At 26.2% G+C, this 18240-nt stretch overlaps 2 protein-coding genes and 1 long non-coding RNA gene across 7 annotated transcripts in view; 1 reads left to right on the forward strand and 2 right to left on the reverse strand.

The window, feature by feature from the left end:
* The window catches only part of LOC120358255, an 84364-nt gene extending 81668 nt beyond the window's left edge, over nt 1-2696 (forward strand). Inside the window, exon 3 of the long non-coding RNA XR_005575227.1 lies at nt 903-2696. This is a non-coding gene — a long non-coding RNA (uncharacterized LOC120358255). The remainder of the gene's footprint in view (nt 1-902) is intronic.
* A 772-nt stretch (nt 2697-3468) lies between these two features.
* Nucleotides 3469-7223, reverse strand: LOC105193969 (odorant receptor 43a). 4 transcript variants are annotated; one of them, XM_011158662.3, is made up of 6 exons: nt 6830-7212; nt 5797-6265; nt 5430-5529; nt 5206-5331; nt 3918-4073; nt 3469-3794 (listed from the first exon to the last, which is right to left on the reverse strand). In XM_011158662.3, the coding sequence occupies exons 1-6, from the start codon at nt 7092-7094 to the stop codon at nt 3741-3743; spliced, it is 1170 nt and encodes a 389-aa protein (XP_011156964.3). In that variant the 5' UTR covers nt 7095-7212; the 3' UTR covers nt 3469-3740. The 4 variants fall into 4 exon arrangements, with proteins under 4 accessions (XP_011156964.3, XP_039307757.1, XP_039307758.1 ...); XM_039451823.1 differs by having other exon boundaries at nt 5797-6397; nt 6830-7202; XM_039451824.1 differs by having other exon boundaries at nt 3469-4073; nt 6830-7223.
* Nucleotides 7224-10996: 3773 nt separating this feature from the next.
* On the reverse strand, nt 10997-16705 carry LOC105206771 (odorant receptor 22c). 2 transcript variants are annotated; one of them, XM_026134119.2, is made up of 9 exons: nt 15100-16705; nt 14643-14909; nt 13942-14410; nt 13705-13804; nt 13498-13623; nt 12936-13091; nt 12053-12318; nt 11922-11972; nt 10997-11263 (listed from the first exon to the last, which is right to left on the reverse strand). In XM_026134119.2, exons 1-7 carry the CDS (start codon nt 15128-15130, stop codon nt 12265-12267), a joined length of 1203 nt encoding a protein of 400 aa, XP_025989904.2. In that variant the 5' UTR covers nt 15131-16705; the 3' UTR covers nt 10997-11263; nt 11922-11972; nt 12053-12264. The 2 variants fall into 2 exon arrangements, with proteins under 2 accessions (XP_025989904.2, XP_039307774.1); XM_039451840.1 differs by lacking the exon at nt 12936-13091.
* Nucleotides 16706-18240: the final 1535 nt, after the last annotated feature.

Raw genomic sequence — 18240 nt, forward strand, 5'->3', positions numbered from 1 at the left:
TCGATAGTACTAAGATAACGTCCTTTTAAGCGGTTTTTTATCTTGGGGAACACAAAAAAAGTTACACGGACTGAGATCGGGTCAGGGGGACTGAGGAACCACAGAAATCCCTTTTTTCGTCAAAAAAAAGGGAAAAAAGGGATTTCTGTGGTTTCTCAGCTCTCCTATTCGCCGAATCTCAGTCCGTGTGACTTTTTTTGTTCCCTAAGATAAAAAACCATGTAAAATGACGTCATCTTGGTACGATTGATAACCAAAAAATTGTAACCGAGGAACTGAAGGTGATTCCAGTTGAAGTCTTCCAGCAGTGTTACGAAGACTCGAAACAACGCCTCCGCCAATGTATAACTGCCCAAGAGAACTACTTTGAGAGAGATAACATTGATGTACAAAAATAAAATAAAATTGTTGCAGAAAAAAAATCAGTCTCATTACTTTTCTGCCACACCTCGTGTAACAACTACTCAGCCATAATACAATGATTTTTACTCCGATAAACATTATGGAGTAATAAATTGATATATAAATCTTATTATTTACGAAGAAAACATAGATTAGTGAATTATAAGCTCCGTTTTGTTTTGCTTAATGATTTAGTAGATATTATATTTTATCTTATGAAAAACTTGGAATGATAAATAGTAAACCATTTTGTGTTTTCTGACATATCTGACATTAACTGTTTTTCTTCATCCCATATTTAACCAATTCAGTCTCAAACCACAGAGTTACATGTATAACGCATACAAAATCCAAACATTTACGATATTTATCTTTAAATAAAAGTACACAAACTTGAGTCTTATATTCCACTATCATCTTTAAAGTAGTCCTCTTAGAAATACATACGTACATTGATCTCAACATTCTTGCCACGAATGACTCTAGAAATATTTTTTCAGATATGAATGCGTTTAAAGTTTCCTGAAAGCTTCTTCAGCTTGGATGTCTCTGGAAGACCCAGTTCTTCAGAATAAGCCACTTCTCTAAATGTTTTCGCCGTATGTCTTCATTCAGCTGCTATAAGATTTTCCAATAGAACATTCATTATTTGACCAGAAGGATTGGTTTGACATCATAAACAGAAATCAAATACACACAGGTACTCTTAAACATACTCACCGAAAAGAACTGTCAAACAATATTTGTGACAGAAGCACTGTGATTAATATGTACAATTCCAAGGAGATTTCTTTGAAAATAGAAAGGTACATAAAATGCATAAAATCGAAGCTTAGTATTTTTATTTATGGACAAATTAATTTAAGAAATAATGATCGACAAAGTTTTTTTTATTTACGTATTATATAAAGTTATGCTATATTTAATCATCGTTTTCATTGCAATTTTGGTCGCAATCGAAACAAAAATTTATATGTTTTTAAGTTGTAATAACTATCAAATGTTTAAAGCAAAGATTATTCACACCAAGCACATTTAACAAAAGAAACATTTTTATAAAAGCGCTGCTTGTTCGTCATTGACGAAGAGAAGCAGATTTCATTAACATTTAGAAATATATATCCCTTAATTCAATTAATCTTATTGCATTTCAAATCATTATATATACATAAAATTTTTTGAAATTTTCATAATTACGATGAAAAAAGATGAGGTTTAGTAGATCTAGCGATGTGTCGCCTAATTAAATATCTCGTTATACACTATACAGATTTCCACATACGTAGATTTTAAATAATCTCTAAATGAATTTCTATAAATTCTCATGGATTCTCACAGAAATCTACCTAGAAACTTTTAATAAAAAAAAATAAAAATAATTCTCAAAAACAAAAATAACCAATATTTTACTATATTTCTACACTTAAAAAATAAAATAATTATGCAGTGCTTCTTCAACCACCGTACTTGACGTTTCTTATTATAACCGTTTCTGCGACGTCTTATTTAAATAAGTTAAATTCTGAGCGCTTTTTGGTGCATTGATTTTTCTTTTATTGGTGCATCAACTATTAAATTTTGACTATGTCTGTTTTTGAGTGCAAGCATTGTACACCATTTTCGGGCCGAACAACTTACAATTTATGTCGCTTCTCTACGAGAATACCCTCAACCTCACTACAGACGAAAATTATTTTTATTTCTACGCATTTTTATCTCTATTACAACCAAATTAAGTAAAAATAAAATATTAATTTTCAATCATTCACAAAAAACATATCTTTATATAGAATATTTATAAACAAAAACATTTTATAAACTATGACATTAGATCTTAATTATATGCTTAATATACAAGGTTCGAAGCAAAAATAAATAACAAAGAAACTAAACGTTAGTTTCCGTTCAAATTAGTTTTAAAATAATTATTAATCACAAAAACTTTCTTAGAGTTTGTTCTTTTCTTAAACACGCAATTATCTTTAAACTGATTTTTAATTCTTTATTCTTTGGAAAGTTCTAGGTATTTGAGCGCAACTTTCGTTTCTTAAAAGTTAGCAGCATTCTAAAATATCATTCTCAAATTTAACTCCCACACATAATAAACAATAATAAAACAAAAATAACAATTATTACAACAATGATCATATGAATGGGTTTTGTCTAGAGAGAAGTCTTTTCTAAAAAGATATATATTTACTTCAAAAGAAACTTGATTTGACATTTATTAATTTCTATAGTTAGGAAGTTAAATAATATTATATTATAATAAACATTATTTTATTATAATATGCAACAATATATTATTCTAAAATAACGTATATATAACAAATATCTAATGTATGTGTAATATGTGTTTTTATAAATACGACCCATACACATACAACCATATCATTACAAAGTTTTTGTTGCACTTAACAAAACCAAAGTTGTTGCTGGTACTATTTTTAAGACTCCTTTTTTTATATTTTCAATAACATCACATTTTTTAACGTACAAGTAACAGGCGTAAAATAGTTTCCTAAATGTTAAATTTAAAAGTTGGCTTATTATAGTGCTGGGCCTTATTTAACTCAAGTATCTTAATAAATTAACACTTAACAATGAACAACATACTGCGAAGAAAAGTTCAAAATATTGACAACCAAATATTCTTGTGAAATTTTCTTCGATATTTATTGATTGTATAAAGGTTTAGTGATGTTGAAATATACATTTATGTGAAACATATCTCATTTTTCTTATTAATTGGTTTATTTCTTAGGAATAAAATTTTTAGAAAAGAAACATTTTATCCCAAAATTAAGTTTTAAGTGCGTTTAATAAATTATTTAGTTTAATGCAACAAAATAAATTTACTTTTAGCAAATAAACCATTTATTTGTACATTGCGTTATTACCTAGATAAGATATACGTATATTTTATAAAAATATATATTTCAAAGAATATTTCGTAGAAATATACATTTTGTCACAAGTTTTTTATAACTAATAAGTACCAAAGAGAATCACATGATTCTCAATATTTCGACTTTTTTTTAGTGTAAATAACAAGCAAAACAAAACTTTACTTCTGCTGAATAACAATTGCTAAATACAATTGTTATTCAATTATTTATTTGAAGTTTTGAAAACATCCATTTGTTTCCTAAATAAAAACTAAGTATTAAATTTTTTATAGGATTGCTTCCTATTTTTGCACTAAACTATACTGGGACGTCCCTTTTCGGTTTCACTAACTTTCAAATATTTAGGTACCTATTTCACTCTTATTGTTAATCTGCATTAGTTCAAAAAGTTCAAGAATAGAAAACGAACAGATTATATTATCGTGATCTTCAACTATGTTTTGTCAGCAAGAAAGATATGTAGCCAGATGATGTCTTTAATATCTGAAAATAGTTATGTTTGTGAAATGTGTTAAACTTAGTTCAAATCTTTTTACTGTGTATAGGTTACATTAAAAGCTTGCATGCTCTGCAAGATGTAAAAATAAAAATTTTAAATAATCTTACGCTGCAAAAACTAGCCATTGTTAATGGAATAATTTTTCCTGCAGTAATGCGAAAAGGCTGATGGGCTCGTATCATTAATAAAACGAGATTTCTTGCCTTTTTTGATTCCAATTTATACCATTTAAGATCGCATACGGCACGATGTAATTCATTGCACTTAAAAAATGTATAGAATGATTTCCATTAACGTCGATGATTTCCATTTTAAGAAATGTCATATTAGTAAGAATATTTTAATTAAATTTTAATTAAATTTTTATGCAATTAAATTTTAATGAATGATTGAATTTAATTAAACTTTTATTAATGATTGAAGTAGATTTTATAAATTATAAGCTTGTTTAATTTAACAAATTTACATTTTAATTAATGTTATTACAGAAAGTTTCTACTAAACGTATTCAAATGTGTAATAAAACAAATTTTCAATACTTTTTCTCAGTAATCTAATATCAAATATAACAACGAATAGAAACATAATTATAAAGATGAATAGAGACTTTAAAACAAAATATATTGCCAGGTTTTATAGGCATTACGATCCTATACGGCTTTGTGCGAGCAGAGGAGAAGGGAGCTTTCCCACCTTTTTACAGGCGAAGCTCGCGCGAAACGGATGATTTTTCGTTCGGTTTCTCTCACAGTGAATAGAGTCTAGAAAAGACGTCTCCATAATCTTCAGTACTTTATATAAATGTCCATACAAAAAGAACGAAACGTCATTTAAACACCCATACGACGTTAAATTGTTGCTTGATAAAGAAATACAGATTTTCAATCCTACAGTTTATATATGAAAAAAAGTTATGTAATGTACATGTATACATTTGCATATATTCTATAATGTTTTCTTTTTATTATAAATAAATATATACTTTTACAACAAAACAGTTTACTTTTTTTAAACAAAATCAATTTTTTAAATCTTTATGTGGGCACGGCGGGACCAAATTATTACTTCTGTTTTTTTTTCAAATATGTAATTTCACATTATTATAATTAACTTCTTAAGTAGTAAATAATTTTATAATTTTGAGCCTCTAGAATTGATTAAATAAAATGTCAATGAATGTAATTATTAAGTTTTTTTTATTTAAAATATGATTATTAGCAAAGTTAATATAAAATATATAAATGTAGAAAGAATCATAAAGTATCCCCTTCTCCTCTACTATATATATATATTTAACAATTTATGAAAGTTACTATCTTTATCATAACATAAATCATAATTTTACGAAATTTATATCATTATTATATTATTATTTCACTTGATTGTATAACTTACTTGTTTCAATACAAGCTCTCCAGCACTACAATAGACTAAAGTATTCATCAATAAGATAAAAAGATGAATTGATGAAAAGTAAATTTGTGTAATAATGGCTTCATTCATTTTTTTCTCATTAAGTATCTGGAATGTATAAGTTATAAAAAAATGGAAAAAGATAAGTAAAATACTTTTGTATGTATTAAAATTAAAACATTTACTTAAATTTTTGTTTTACTTACAACAGTAAACAGGAAACCACTTAGACAAAATACTATAGTGAAATAAAATATTGATATTAACATCATCAAACAGTACGTATTTTCAATATTGTCTGCAAATCTGTAAAAGTAAGGATACTTAAAAAGCTGGCACATTAAAACATAGAAAACCGTACAAGACGTATAGAAATAAGTGTTACAAAATTTCAAATATGATTCGATAAATGTCTTTAAAAGTATTGAAAGTTTCAGCCAAAAGTTGTGAAAACGGTCTGTAGTAAAAACAAATAATACTTAAATATTAAAAAATTTTTTTGTAATAAGAAATTTTTCAAAATTGTTGTATTGCTAATGCTGTTTCCTATAAAAATTATTACAAAATTCATACCTGATAAGTCTTAAATGTGATGCTATGATGTTGTTCAAAGCTTCGTTAAAATTTTTGCATGCGACCAAATTAACTAGTCGATATCTAAAATTCTCTAACTGACCACAAATGTGAAGAATCAATAGTAATAAAAAAATATCTACAGTCATGTAAATTGTAATTGATAATAAGATTGTTATGGTCTGTATGAAAAATGTCAATTCGAATTGCGGACTTTTATCTACATCGTAGAAATGATATGTATCCAGCAGCAATGCCTTATTTCCACTTGTAAAATTCGTTAAAAACATTACTTCATTGCCAAAATAAGTAAGCGTAACTACTGTGACTACTGCGATTATGGAGGTAACATATCCAACGATCATAATTAATCGAGCAGTTTGTGCTCGTTTTATCATCACACCTCTCTCTATATCTGATTTGAATGCCATCCAATCTTCCGCCATCGTATTCACCATCGACAAGAGAACTTTATAGTATAAAAAAGTCATATTGTCAAAATGCCAAAATATTGAACATTTTATACACGTATTATAATGATATACATATATTACACCGTGTATAAATAAACCATTAATAAAAATATTAATTGTAAAATATCCTGGACCAAAAGATAATAAATTATGAAAATATTTTATAATTTATTTTAATACTTTATCATATATTGTTATACACACAATAAATCGGAATATCTTTTCTGATCTTACAGACACTTATCAATTTAATACTGATTAATTATTTATTTTAATTACTTTATTTTCATTATTTTATTAAAAATTAAATCTTTATTTTAATTATTTATTTTAAATATTTTTAATATTTTTAATATTAAAAGCAAACACAAACTGCTCTTTGAATATTCAATAAGTAATTAATCACTACGTTCTAGTATTAAATTTCTCTAAGACTGATGGTCTCTAGTATTGAAACATAAAATATATTTGTAATAATAAATCAACTGGGTAGTTTAATCAAGTGACAGAATATAATATTAAACAGAACATAATATTTAATTTTAAATAACTCTGAATACCTGTTTGTTTCCATCGCATGATAACGTATTTTAATGGTACTATTAACAAAGGTAATGCAATACGTAAAATATCTATTACAACTACCATATTGCCCCAAGATTGCATAGCCGCACTTATCATCGGAACATTAGAAACAAATATTAATAAAGTTAAAATAATGCTTGCATGAAGTTTTGACCACAAACTTTTCATAGCGACTGTATTATTTTTAGGCCATAAGCCAATCATTTCGAAACCCAAACGATGTATTTCAACTGCCCACATGAAATCTAACAAGAAACTTGCATAAAATAATTATAAAGAAATAAAGTAAATTGGGGAAGACGTCACACTTAAATATTTTTTTCAAATAAATTTATCATGTTATAAAATTAAGCTACTTAATTAAGCTACTAAATAAAAACTTAATATAATATTTAAATCTTTATTTCTTTATACAAATAAAGTAATTAAAATTTTGACAATTTTGGAAAAAATATGAATTAAGTCCTGCAACTTGGCATTTTTTCCAATATATATTGGTAAGATGCCATCTCCTATGAGGGAAGATGCCACAAGTATTTAACCTCTTTGGTACGAACAACCTTTCCTTGCTGTCGACTTTAGTCGATGATTGTATACCGATAAAATTAAATAATATGATGTAACAGAAACTTGCATGTTTATCTACAATAGACAATCAAATTTAAATTAATAAAATTAAAAAATAAGTGATAAAATATAAATGAATAATGTTTTGCAAGTAACTTTTTATGATTTCATACTTTTACTGATTCAACATTTTATGATAAACGACATTTTACATATTTGAAATGTTTAAAATTATATTACTTAAATAACACCTTATTTGCATTGTTGCTGGCATAGTACTGTATTATAATCTGTATTTCTCTATCAGAACTGCAGCAACTGAGTTTTCATTTATTGGCAAATTAACCATCACAATATAACAACTTTGATATTATCTTGCTAACAACTTGCTAGCAACTTTGAAATCGTCAGCATGAAAATGTTATTATCGTTATGTTCCCATAATAATTGTAAAATCATACAATGTGTGTGTTGTCATGTTGCCATATTTGTGACAAAACGAAGCAACTTTGATGCTGCTATTTTGCCGTTTGTTGCCGATGACACACGCACGCACGCGCGCACGCACGCAACACGCACGCACGCACGCAACACGCACGCACGCATGCACGCACGCACGCACGCACACTTGCATGCACGCAGCACGCACGCACACACGCACGCACGCACGCACGTTCGCACACACGCACGCACGCTCGCACACACGCACACAATATTTTCTACATATGCTTTAATTCGAAATCGTTGAAGACAAATATATGGCAAGTTGCCAGCATTATAAACAATTTTTAAACATTATTAAATTATTTGCGCGATTTGTTGAGATATGCTTTATAAATCTGTCTTCGGAGTATCTCATTCGTAATATACAATATTTTTACGAATAAAAGTATAAAAAAGATAAAAAGAATTAACAATAAAAAAAAATTAATTAAAAATAAAAGCAAAACAATAAAGAATTTAAAAAATATAAAAAAAAATATAGAGTCCATTACTGCAACGTTCCCGTTCATAACTCTGAGTTCGACTTGTAAGTGTGATGAGCATATTTGCAATGTCTAATTTTTTTTTATTTTATTGTCCTATTTATAAAATGTCATAGGTGATTTTCATAGATATTTTCATTCTGAATTTAAATCTCATTTTTTTCCATCACGTAAAGTTTATGATATTCTAATTGAAAATGCCCAAAATAAGCCTTGTTGAGACTTTTAGACAAAAACCTTCAGGATTACATATTGCGTTTCCGGTTTAAAAGAAAATTTGTAGACTTGTGTAATAAAATCAACGTCGATTTTATGATTTTGACGTTGAATCAACGTTAATTTTATTTCTGGCTGGGTGAAAAGCATTTAAAACTTTAATTCATAAAATCATATATCTTAACGAATGTATCAAGATTGCAAAATTATGGTTTGTATATACCAGCATCTTACCCTAAAATATTAGGAGAAGATGTCACTACAGCACGTACATATAATGTTTCCAAAATGTAATCTATACCAGCCATCTGATTACCATGAAACATGATTCAAAACTGTATAACAATAACTTGGTTTTAAAATAAGCTTCGAATTACGGAGCTTATCTATTACGTTATCAAATATTATAAAGAACATATTTCACAACTTACCTCTTTGTACTCTTACAAAATCTTTGTTAACTCTTATTAGTAGTGGAAAATTTTCATTCATATTTATAATTTTCCAACAGTCAAACACACACTTATGTACAATCAGAATAACTAACTTCTGATTTATGATGAATTTATAATATCATCAAAGTGGCTTCTTCCCTCAACCTGGGCATCATCCCCCGAATCACAAAATTGCATAAACTTACAAAATGAATTACAGTAAAATTTAGTATTATATATATAGTAAAAGTTCAAAAATAATGATAAATTTCAAAAAATTACAATTATATTAATTTATTAAACACATAGAACATATTAAGCAAGAAAATGTATGATATAGAATTAGTACCTCTATAACCTAAAGACTTCTTAATATCCATGAGAACATAAAGAGAAACGTACTGTTCTTTCTACTATCTAGTATAAAATGCACGTGCTTTCCATGGAAAAGTAAAAACTTGGAACCCTCGCCAAATGCCTCATTAAATATTAAAAATGCTATCCCCAATTGACTACAATTGCTCGTACCATCAAGAAACTATACAATAAGTTTTGAAAACCGTTTACGTATGGTCTAATAAAAAAAATGAGAGATGGAAAATATTGCAACGCAGTGTATCATAAATTTGCAGAATTTGTGTGAAAAGTTTATTTCATACTTTGCGTTGCTTCATTATGTATGCGTATACTTCGAAACAAAGTAATATAACGTTATTTCATTTTTAATAAGATTCTATATACCGGACAAAAAAATTCAGAATTCAAAGTTGTAATAAAAAAAAAAAGATAATTTAGTGTTTTTAATATTGTACGTATCTTCTAAATGTCTTTTCCAGAGATATAATAATCATGGATAAATACTATATCATCTCTATCTAATAAACCATAATACTTAACAATTATTAGTCGATATGTTTCCTGTGATGAAGTTACGTCAGAAACAGTGAGAAAATGCCGTTTATAACATTTAAATAGCATTTAAACAATCCGGCTTTTAAAGTTGTCATTGTGGATGGATGAACGAAATAATGTGTTTTTACTAGAACCTATTTCTGTATATCAAATATGATTAATTTTTATCTTTCTGCAAAATTAAAACTAGTAATAAAGATCCTGTAATTGTATCAGATGCATTTCTTTTATTTAGTTTAATTTAATGAAAAAATACAATGAGCACAAAATTAATCAACTGTAATGAATAAGTAATGTATAATGTATTTTTAAAAATACTATGACTTCGGGATTTATATTGCAGAAGTCAGAAAATCTAGAACTAATCTGCACGCAAATATTTTGTTACGTGCTTTTATGTTATATTAATATTATGTTGTGATTTCTCTTGTTTACTGTTAAAAGAATTTTGTCATGTTCAAATAACAGATTTTGTGATTCAACTAAAATGGATTTTATTTAATCAAATAAATTTCTTTCAATATAGTAAGAAAAAATGCATGAGTTACATAATAAATTCTATTACTCTTCTTCATGAGTATATATTAAATTATTCTAAAAATAAAATACACCATTTTTAAAATTAAATGTTGTAGTTTTAAAAAGTTATTCATTTATAACATATTTCAAAATAATTTGTGTGTGAAGCAAACGTATAAATAACATCCTAATTAAATTCTAATTATTGATATTTTAAGAGAGATTATGTTATGTTATTTGAAACAATTTATTGCATTAAGTGACATGTATGAATTTTACACTAATCAATATTGCTACATTTTTTCTTTCTACATAATTTTAAATAAATTTCATGTCTAAATAATTAAGTTTTCAATTTAAATATATTCATACTAATTAAAGTATTACTTCGTACAATATATTTCATCGCTTACCATTGATCAATCAGGTGTGAACAGAAAGTTTATTGTCTGTTGTCGAAGATATTTAATATATTAAAAATGTAATTTGGAATAAACAGTAAACATTATTAATTTAAAACGAAACTTTATATTTACGTAACATTTATATTAAATACAATTATCGAATGTTCACAATTACGTAGCTGTAAATAGCTCTATTTCTTTGGTAAGTAATTTAACTTATTAACTTATTTAATAACATTTCAACTACAATTATGATAAGACACCCTAATACACATTTATGAGTATTTTGAACCCGAGACATCTTTTAGCTGTATTTTCCACAAGTTTTAATGGATTTTAATTGTTTTTTTTTCTACACATAAAATACAAATCTGTAACCAGAAAAGAATTTCAATAATAGTTATGCCCAAAAACATAAGACCACAAGACTTTTTCAAATTCTAGAATTTTACAAAAAAAATGTAAAAAGAAGTGCTTTGTTCTAAAAATTACATTTTTACAAAAACATTTCTGAAAAACAAAATCAAGTTTTAAAAAAAGTTCTAGAAAAAGAAAATCATAAAATTTAAGAAAAAAGTACGTTATAATATTTGATTTGTATGTTTGGTTTCAGGAAGTATAATTATTTTAATGGGTCAAATTGAAATATTTTGAGACAAGCTTGAAAAATGATACCATACGTACACCTAAAAAATATAAAGTATAACATTTTCTATAAATAGAACTATTTATAGAAAATATTATACTTTATATTTTTATACACATAATATTATGGCACAGGATTATGCTAATTGACATAAATATTATCATAAAAAATACGAATTTATAATTGTGAGAAGTTACTATTAATTATGATTAATGTAATTATAGTGAATGGTATAAGAAGAAATATAAAACGTGTAAATTTATTTATATTTTTTTTGTTATAAAAATAAGAACATCTCAACATTCAAAATAATATCATATTAATTTAAAAAGTGACGTTTAAAAAGATTTTCAAAAGAAATTATTTTGCTACTTTTTACTTACGATTTTACTTCTAATTATTATTTGAAGTAAGTGCAGCCAATGATCATCTCACTTGTAAAATGAAAATACATTTTCTATATATAAAACCATCTTTTCATTAGAATATTTGATTTTAAATATGAAAAACTTACCAATTAATCATTTGGATCCAAATAATCCAAATCAGATTTTTAAAGCGTCTTCTTTGAACATATAATGTAATTGAACCATCACCTTATGATGATTGATAGAGGAAGATTTAAAGTGCTTGTATCTACAATTGAAAATCCCATAAGGCCAACGGTACGAAATGCCAATAAATTAAACTGTTCGGGTCTAAAACACCCATAGATGTAGTTAGGAATTAACCATGTTGTGTTAGTAAGAAAGACATGTAGCCAGACGATGTTTTCAATATCTAAAATTAAATGATTTTTATTTAAAAGAATTACTAAAAAGGCAAAAGATAGGGCATCTTTATTTGGAGAAAAAATTATATTTATATGTATATGAAGGATGATTCAAAACTTCTGCATTTCCTCTCAAGAACGGATTTTTTGGAACATTCTAAGAAAAAAATCTCAATACGAAAATTTTGATGATATAGTTAACAGTGTTCAAATTATTAAGTTTACAAATAACAGAGCTGACATTTTGCTCGCTCAGGAATAGTGACATGACAAGTGAAGGAATCACAAAAGTATCTCTTGACATTCGAGTTATCATATAAATACGTAGTGACGCTTCTATTAAAAAATTATTTCTATAAGAAACATATTTTTACATGACATATGCATTATTAATATAAAAATAAAATTCAATAACAAGATGTTACGGTAACCATTGGATCGGCTGTCAAAATGAATTCATTACTATGCTCATTTGCCTCATGTTATAAGAACTTTTGTAGTGATATGGTGATTTTAAAAATAACTACTTACACGTGAACAGATTGCATTAAAATAGAGAGATTTTATATTCTTATAAAGAAGCAATTAAATTAAAACAAAACATTGATATTTTAAATAATCTTACACTGCAAAAAGTAGTCAATGTTAATGGAATAATCTTTCCTGCAGTGATGCAACAAGGGTTGTGGGCTCGTATCATTAGTAAAATAAGATTTCTTGCCTTTCTTGATTCTAGTTTGTACCATTCAAGTTCACACAAGGCACGATATAGTGCATTGCACTTGAGAAATACATATATGAAAACACATTAATGTCTATGTCATTTCAAAGTGAATAATTTCTATTAAAAAGTATTAAAATTCAAGACATTTAATTGATCTTTTATCTTTCGTTAAAAAAACTTGTAGGTAGTTTATTTAATACTAATGAATTTATTTTAATTAATGTTGTTACAAAAACTATTATGAACATATAAGGATGTACAATATAATAAAATAAATTGTCAATATTTGTTTTTTTTTAGCAATAAAATATAAAATTTGATAACAAGTGATAACATCACTAAACAAAGATTTTTCAATTGTCAAACATGTTCTAGTTTACGAAAATCATTTTTCCTAAATATAAATATACAACATTTGCATTGCTTGTATTTATTTATATTTGTATATTATTACGTAACTTACTTGTTCCATTACAAGCTCTCCCGCAACACAATATAAAAAAGTACCTGCCAATGTAACAAGAAGAAAAATCATCAAAAAAAGTATTTGTGTAACAACAGCGCCATTTACTTTTCTTTCATGAAGTAACTAAAACATATAAAATAGAAGTAAATGTAGAAGCGAACGTATGCATTAAAATAATTTTATATGCATGCTTTACTTACTTACAATAGTAAATAGAAAGCTGTTTAAACAAATTATTATTGCAAGATAAAGTACCATTAACAACATCATTAAATAATATATATTTTCAATTTTGTTGATAAATCTATAAAAATATTAAAAAATTGAAGCATATAAAAAAATTATGAATATGTACAAATTTATTTTTTTAATGTTTAGATTGTGTCAAAAAAGAAAATTTTTAAAACATTTATGTAATTATTTTTTATTAAAATAAAATACCTGATAAGACGTAAATGGGATGTCACAATATTGTTTAATGCTTTGTTAAAATCCTCACATGAGACTAAACTAACTAGTCGATATCTAAAGTTCTCTAATTGGCCGCAGATATGAAGAACTAATAATAATAAAAAAATATCCACAATCGCGTAAACACAACCTGCTATAAAGATCGTTAGAACATGAAAAAAAAATGTTAACTCAAACTGCGGACTCTTATCTACATTGTAGAAGTGATACGTCTGTAGTGGTAACAATTTGCATCGACCCGTAACATTCATTAGGTTTAGTACTTGAATGCCAAAATAAGTGGGAACAGTTATCGTGAGACATGGGATTATTATGATAACATAACCAACAATCATGCTTAATCGAGCAACTCGTGCTTGTTTTATCATTACAGCTCTCTCTGCATCCAACTTAAACGCTATCCAATCTTCCGCCATCATATTTATAATTGATAAGAGAACTTAAAAATATAAACAAATTTAAATTTTTAAAATGCCCTAATAATAAAATATTTATAGGCGTATTATAATGATAATGTACTATATGTCTAACAATAAGTGAACCATATAAATATTGAAATTGTAATATTGAAATTTTAATAAAGAATATTTGCAAAGATAAATCAGCTGTAATGAATTAAAGTTTAACGGAATACAATGTAAAATATTTTATTTTTAGTAATTTTGACACACCTGTTCGTTTCCCTCGCATGATAACGTATTTGAATGGTACTATTAGCAAAGGTAATGCAGTACGTAAAATATCTATTACAACTACCATATTGCCCCAAGATTGCATAGCCGCACTTATCATCGGAACATTAGAAACAAATATTAATAAAGTTAAAATAATGCTTGCATGAAGTTTTGACCACAAACTTTTTATAGCAACTTCATTTTTAGGCCACAAGCCTAGAAATTCCAAACCTAAACGATGTATTTCAATTGCCCACTCGAAATCTAATAAGAGATTTTCATAAATTAATTACAAAAAATTATATACAGACTCGAAGATGAATATAATAAAATATAGTAATAATTTGAGGATAATATGAAAACAAAATTATAATAATTTATTTATTATAATTTAATATAATAATTTATTAGACACATAGAACATCTATGAGTAAAAAATATGATACTCAATTACCCTTATAACCTAAAGACTCCATAGTATCCATGAGAACGTAAAAAAAACTGTCTTGTTCTTCTTACCATGTAATGTAAAATAAGCTCACATGCTTTTCATAGAGAAGTAGAAACTCGGTACCCTCCCCAAACGCCTCATTAAATATTAAGAATGCTATCCCCAGTTGATTACCACTTATATCGTCAAGAAACTTTACGCGCGTACAATAAGTTACGAAAATCGTTTACGTATGGTGTAACAAGGGAGATAGAAAATATCGCATCGCAGTGTATCATAAATTTGCAGAATTTGTGTGAAAAGTTTATTTCATACTTTGCGTTGCTTCATTATGTATGCGTATACTTCGAAACAAAGTAATATAACGTTATTTCATTTTTAATAAGATTCTATATACTGGACACAAAAATTCAGAATTCAAAGTTGTAATAAAAAAAAGGAGATAATTTAGTATTTTCAATATTGGACGTATCTTCTAAATGTCTTTTCCAGAGATATAATGATCATGGATAAATACTATATCATCTCTATCTAATAAACCATAATACTTAACAATTATTAGTAGATATGTTTCCTGTGATAAAGTTACGTCTGAAACAGTGAGAAAATGCCGTTTATAACATTTAAATAGCATTTAAACAATCCGGCTTTTAAAGTTGTCATTGTGTGGATGAACGAAATATGTGTTTTTACTATGACCTATTTCTGTATATCAAATATGATTAATTTTTATCTTTCTGCAAAATTAAAACTAGTGATAAAGCTCCTGTAATTGTATCAGATGTATTTCATTTATTTAGTTCGATTTAATGAAAACATACAATTAACACAAAATTAATCAACCGTAATAAATAATGTATTTTTAAAATAAACACTGTGACTTCGGGATTTATATTGCAGAAGTCAAAAAAACCTAGAAGAACTAATCTAGACGCAAATATTTTGTTGCGTGCTTTTATGTTATAGTAATATTATGTTGTGATTTCTCTTGTTTACTGTTAAAAGAATTTTGACATGTTCAAATAACAGATTTTGTGATTCAACTAAAATGGATTTCATTTAATCAAATAAATTTCTTTCAATATAGTAAGAAAAAGTGCATGAAGTTACATACTAAATTGTATTACTCTTCTTCATGAGTATATATTAAATTATTCTAAAAATTAAATACACCATTTTTAAAATTAAATGTTGTAGTTTTAAAAAGTTATTCATTTATAACATATTTTAAAATAATTTGTGTGTGAAGCAAACGTATAAATAACGTCCTAAAATTCAAATCAATGATATTTTAAGAGAGATTATGTTACGTTATTTAAAACACTTTATTGCATTAAGTGATATGTATAAATTTTGCGCTAATCAATATTGCTACATTTTTTCTTTCTACATAATCTTAAATAACTTTCATGTCTAAATAATTAAGTTTTCAATTTAAATATATTCATACTAATTAAAGTATTACTTCTTATAGTATATTTCATCGCTTACCATTGATCAATCAGGTGTGAACAGAAAGTTTATTGTTGATTGTCGAAGATATTTAATATATTAAAAATGTAATTTGGAATAAACAGCAAACATTATTAATTTAAAACGAAACTTCATATTTACGTAACATTTATTAAATACAATTATCCAATATTCACAGCTGTAAATAGCTCTATTTCTTTGGTAAGTAATTTAACTTATTAACTTATTTAATCTCATTTCAACTACATTTATGATAAGACACCCTAATACACATTTATGAGTATTTTGAACCCGAGACGTCTTTTAGCTGTATTTTCCACAAGTTTTAATGGATTTTAATTGTTTTTTTTTCTACACATAAAATACAAATCTGTAACCAGAAAAAAATTTCAATGATAGTTATGTCCAAAAACATAACACCACAAGACTTTTACAAATTCAGGAATTTTACAAAAAAAGTGTAAAAAGAAGTGCTTTGTTCTAAAAATCACATACAAAAACATTCTGAAAAACAAAATCAAGTTTTAGAAAAAGAAAATCATAAACTTTGAGAAAAAAAGTACGTTATAATATTTTGATTTGTGTGTTTCAGAAAGTATAATTATTTTAATGTGTCAAATTGAAATATTTTGAGACAAGCTTGAAAAATGAAACCATTATCTAAAAAAAATAAAGTATAACATTTTCTATAAATAAAACTATTTATAGAAAATACTTTATATTCTTATATACATAATATTATGGCACAGGATTATGTTAATTAACATAAATATTATCATAAAGAATACGAATTTATAATTGTGAGAAGTTATTATTAATTATGATTAGTGTAATTATAATGAATGGTATAAGAAGAAATATAAAACGTTTAAATTTATTTATATTATTTTTGTTATAAAAATAAGAACATCTCAACACTTCAAAATATTACAATATTAATTTAAAAAGTGACGTTTAAAGAGATTTTCAAAAGAAGTTATTTTGCTACTTTTTACTTACGATTTTACTTCTAATTATTATTCGAAGTAAGTACAGCCAATGATCGTCTCACTTGTAAAATGAAAATACATTTTCTATATATAAAACCACCTTTTCATTAGAATATTCGATTTTAAATATGAAAAACTTACCAATTATTCATTTGGATCCAAATAATTCAAATCAGATTTTTAAAGTATCTTCTTTGAACATATAATGTAATTGAACCATCACTTTATGGTGATTGACAGAGAAAGATTTAAAATGCTTGTATCTACAATTGAAAATCCCATAAGGCCAACGGTACGAAATGCCAATAAATTAAACTGTTCGGGTCTAAAACACCCATAGATGTAGTTAGGAATTAACCATGTTGTGTTAGTAAGAAAGACATGTAGCCAGACGATGTTTTCAATATCTAAAATTAAATGATTTTTATTTAAAGAAATTACTAAAAAAGCAAAAAATAGGGCATCTTTATTTGGAGAAAAAATTATATTTATATGTATGTGAAGGGTGTTCCGAAACCTTTACATTTCCTCTCAAAAACGGATTCTTTGGAACATTCTAAGAAAAAAATCCCAATATAAAAATTTTGATGGTATGGTATAATAGTTTCCAAATTATTAAGTTTACAAATCACAGAGCTGACATTTTGCCCGCTCAGGCATAGTGACAAGTGAAGGAATCACA

Source organism: Solenopsis invicta, chromosome 7 (assembly GCF_016802725.1).
Source record: "Solenopsis invicta isolate M01_SB chromosome 7, UNIL_Sinv_3.0, whole genome shotgun sequence".
Lineage (NCBI taxonomy): Eukaryota > Metazoa > Arthropoda > Insecta > Hymenoptera > Formicidae > Solenopsis > Solenopsis invicta.

What these genes read in the sequence shown, in the direction of transcription:
- LOC105193969 (XM_039451822.1), bottom strand. Translation starts at nt 7,094, where the DNA reads ATGTGGGCAGTTGAAATACATCGTTTGGGTTTCGAAATGATTGGCTTA. An exon ending in TCACATTTAAGACTTATCAG is followed by an intron (nt 5,530 to 5,796) that starts GTATGAATTTTG and finishes TTACTTTTACAG; the next exon opens with ATTTGCAGACAATATTGAAA. An exon ending in GTGGTTTCCTGTTTACTGTT is followed by an intron (nt 5,332 to 5,429) that starts GTAAGTAAAACA and finishes TATACATTCCAG; the next exon opens with ATACTTAATGAGAAAAAAAT.
- LOC105206771 (XM_026134119.2), bottom strand. Translation starts at nt 15,130, where the DNA reads ATGGATACTATGGAGTCTTTAGGTTATAAGG. An exon ending in GGAGTCTTTAGGTTATAAGG is followed by an intron (nt 14,910 to 15,099) that starts GTAATTGAGTAT and finishes ATCTCTTATTAG; the next exon opens with ATTTCGAGTGGGCAATTGAA. An exon ending in CATGCGAGGGAAACGAACAG is followed by an intron (nt 14,411 to 14,642) that starts GTGTGTCAAAAT and finishes TATATTTTTAAG; the next exon opens with TTCTCTTATCAATTATAAAT.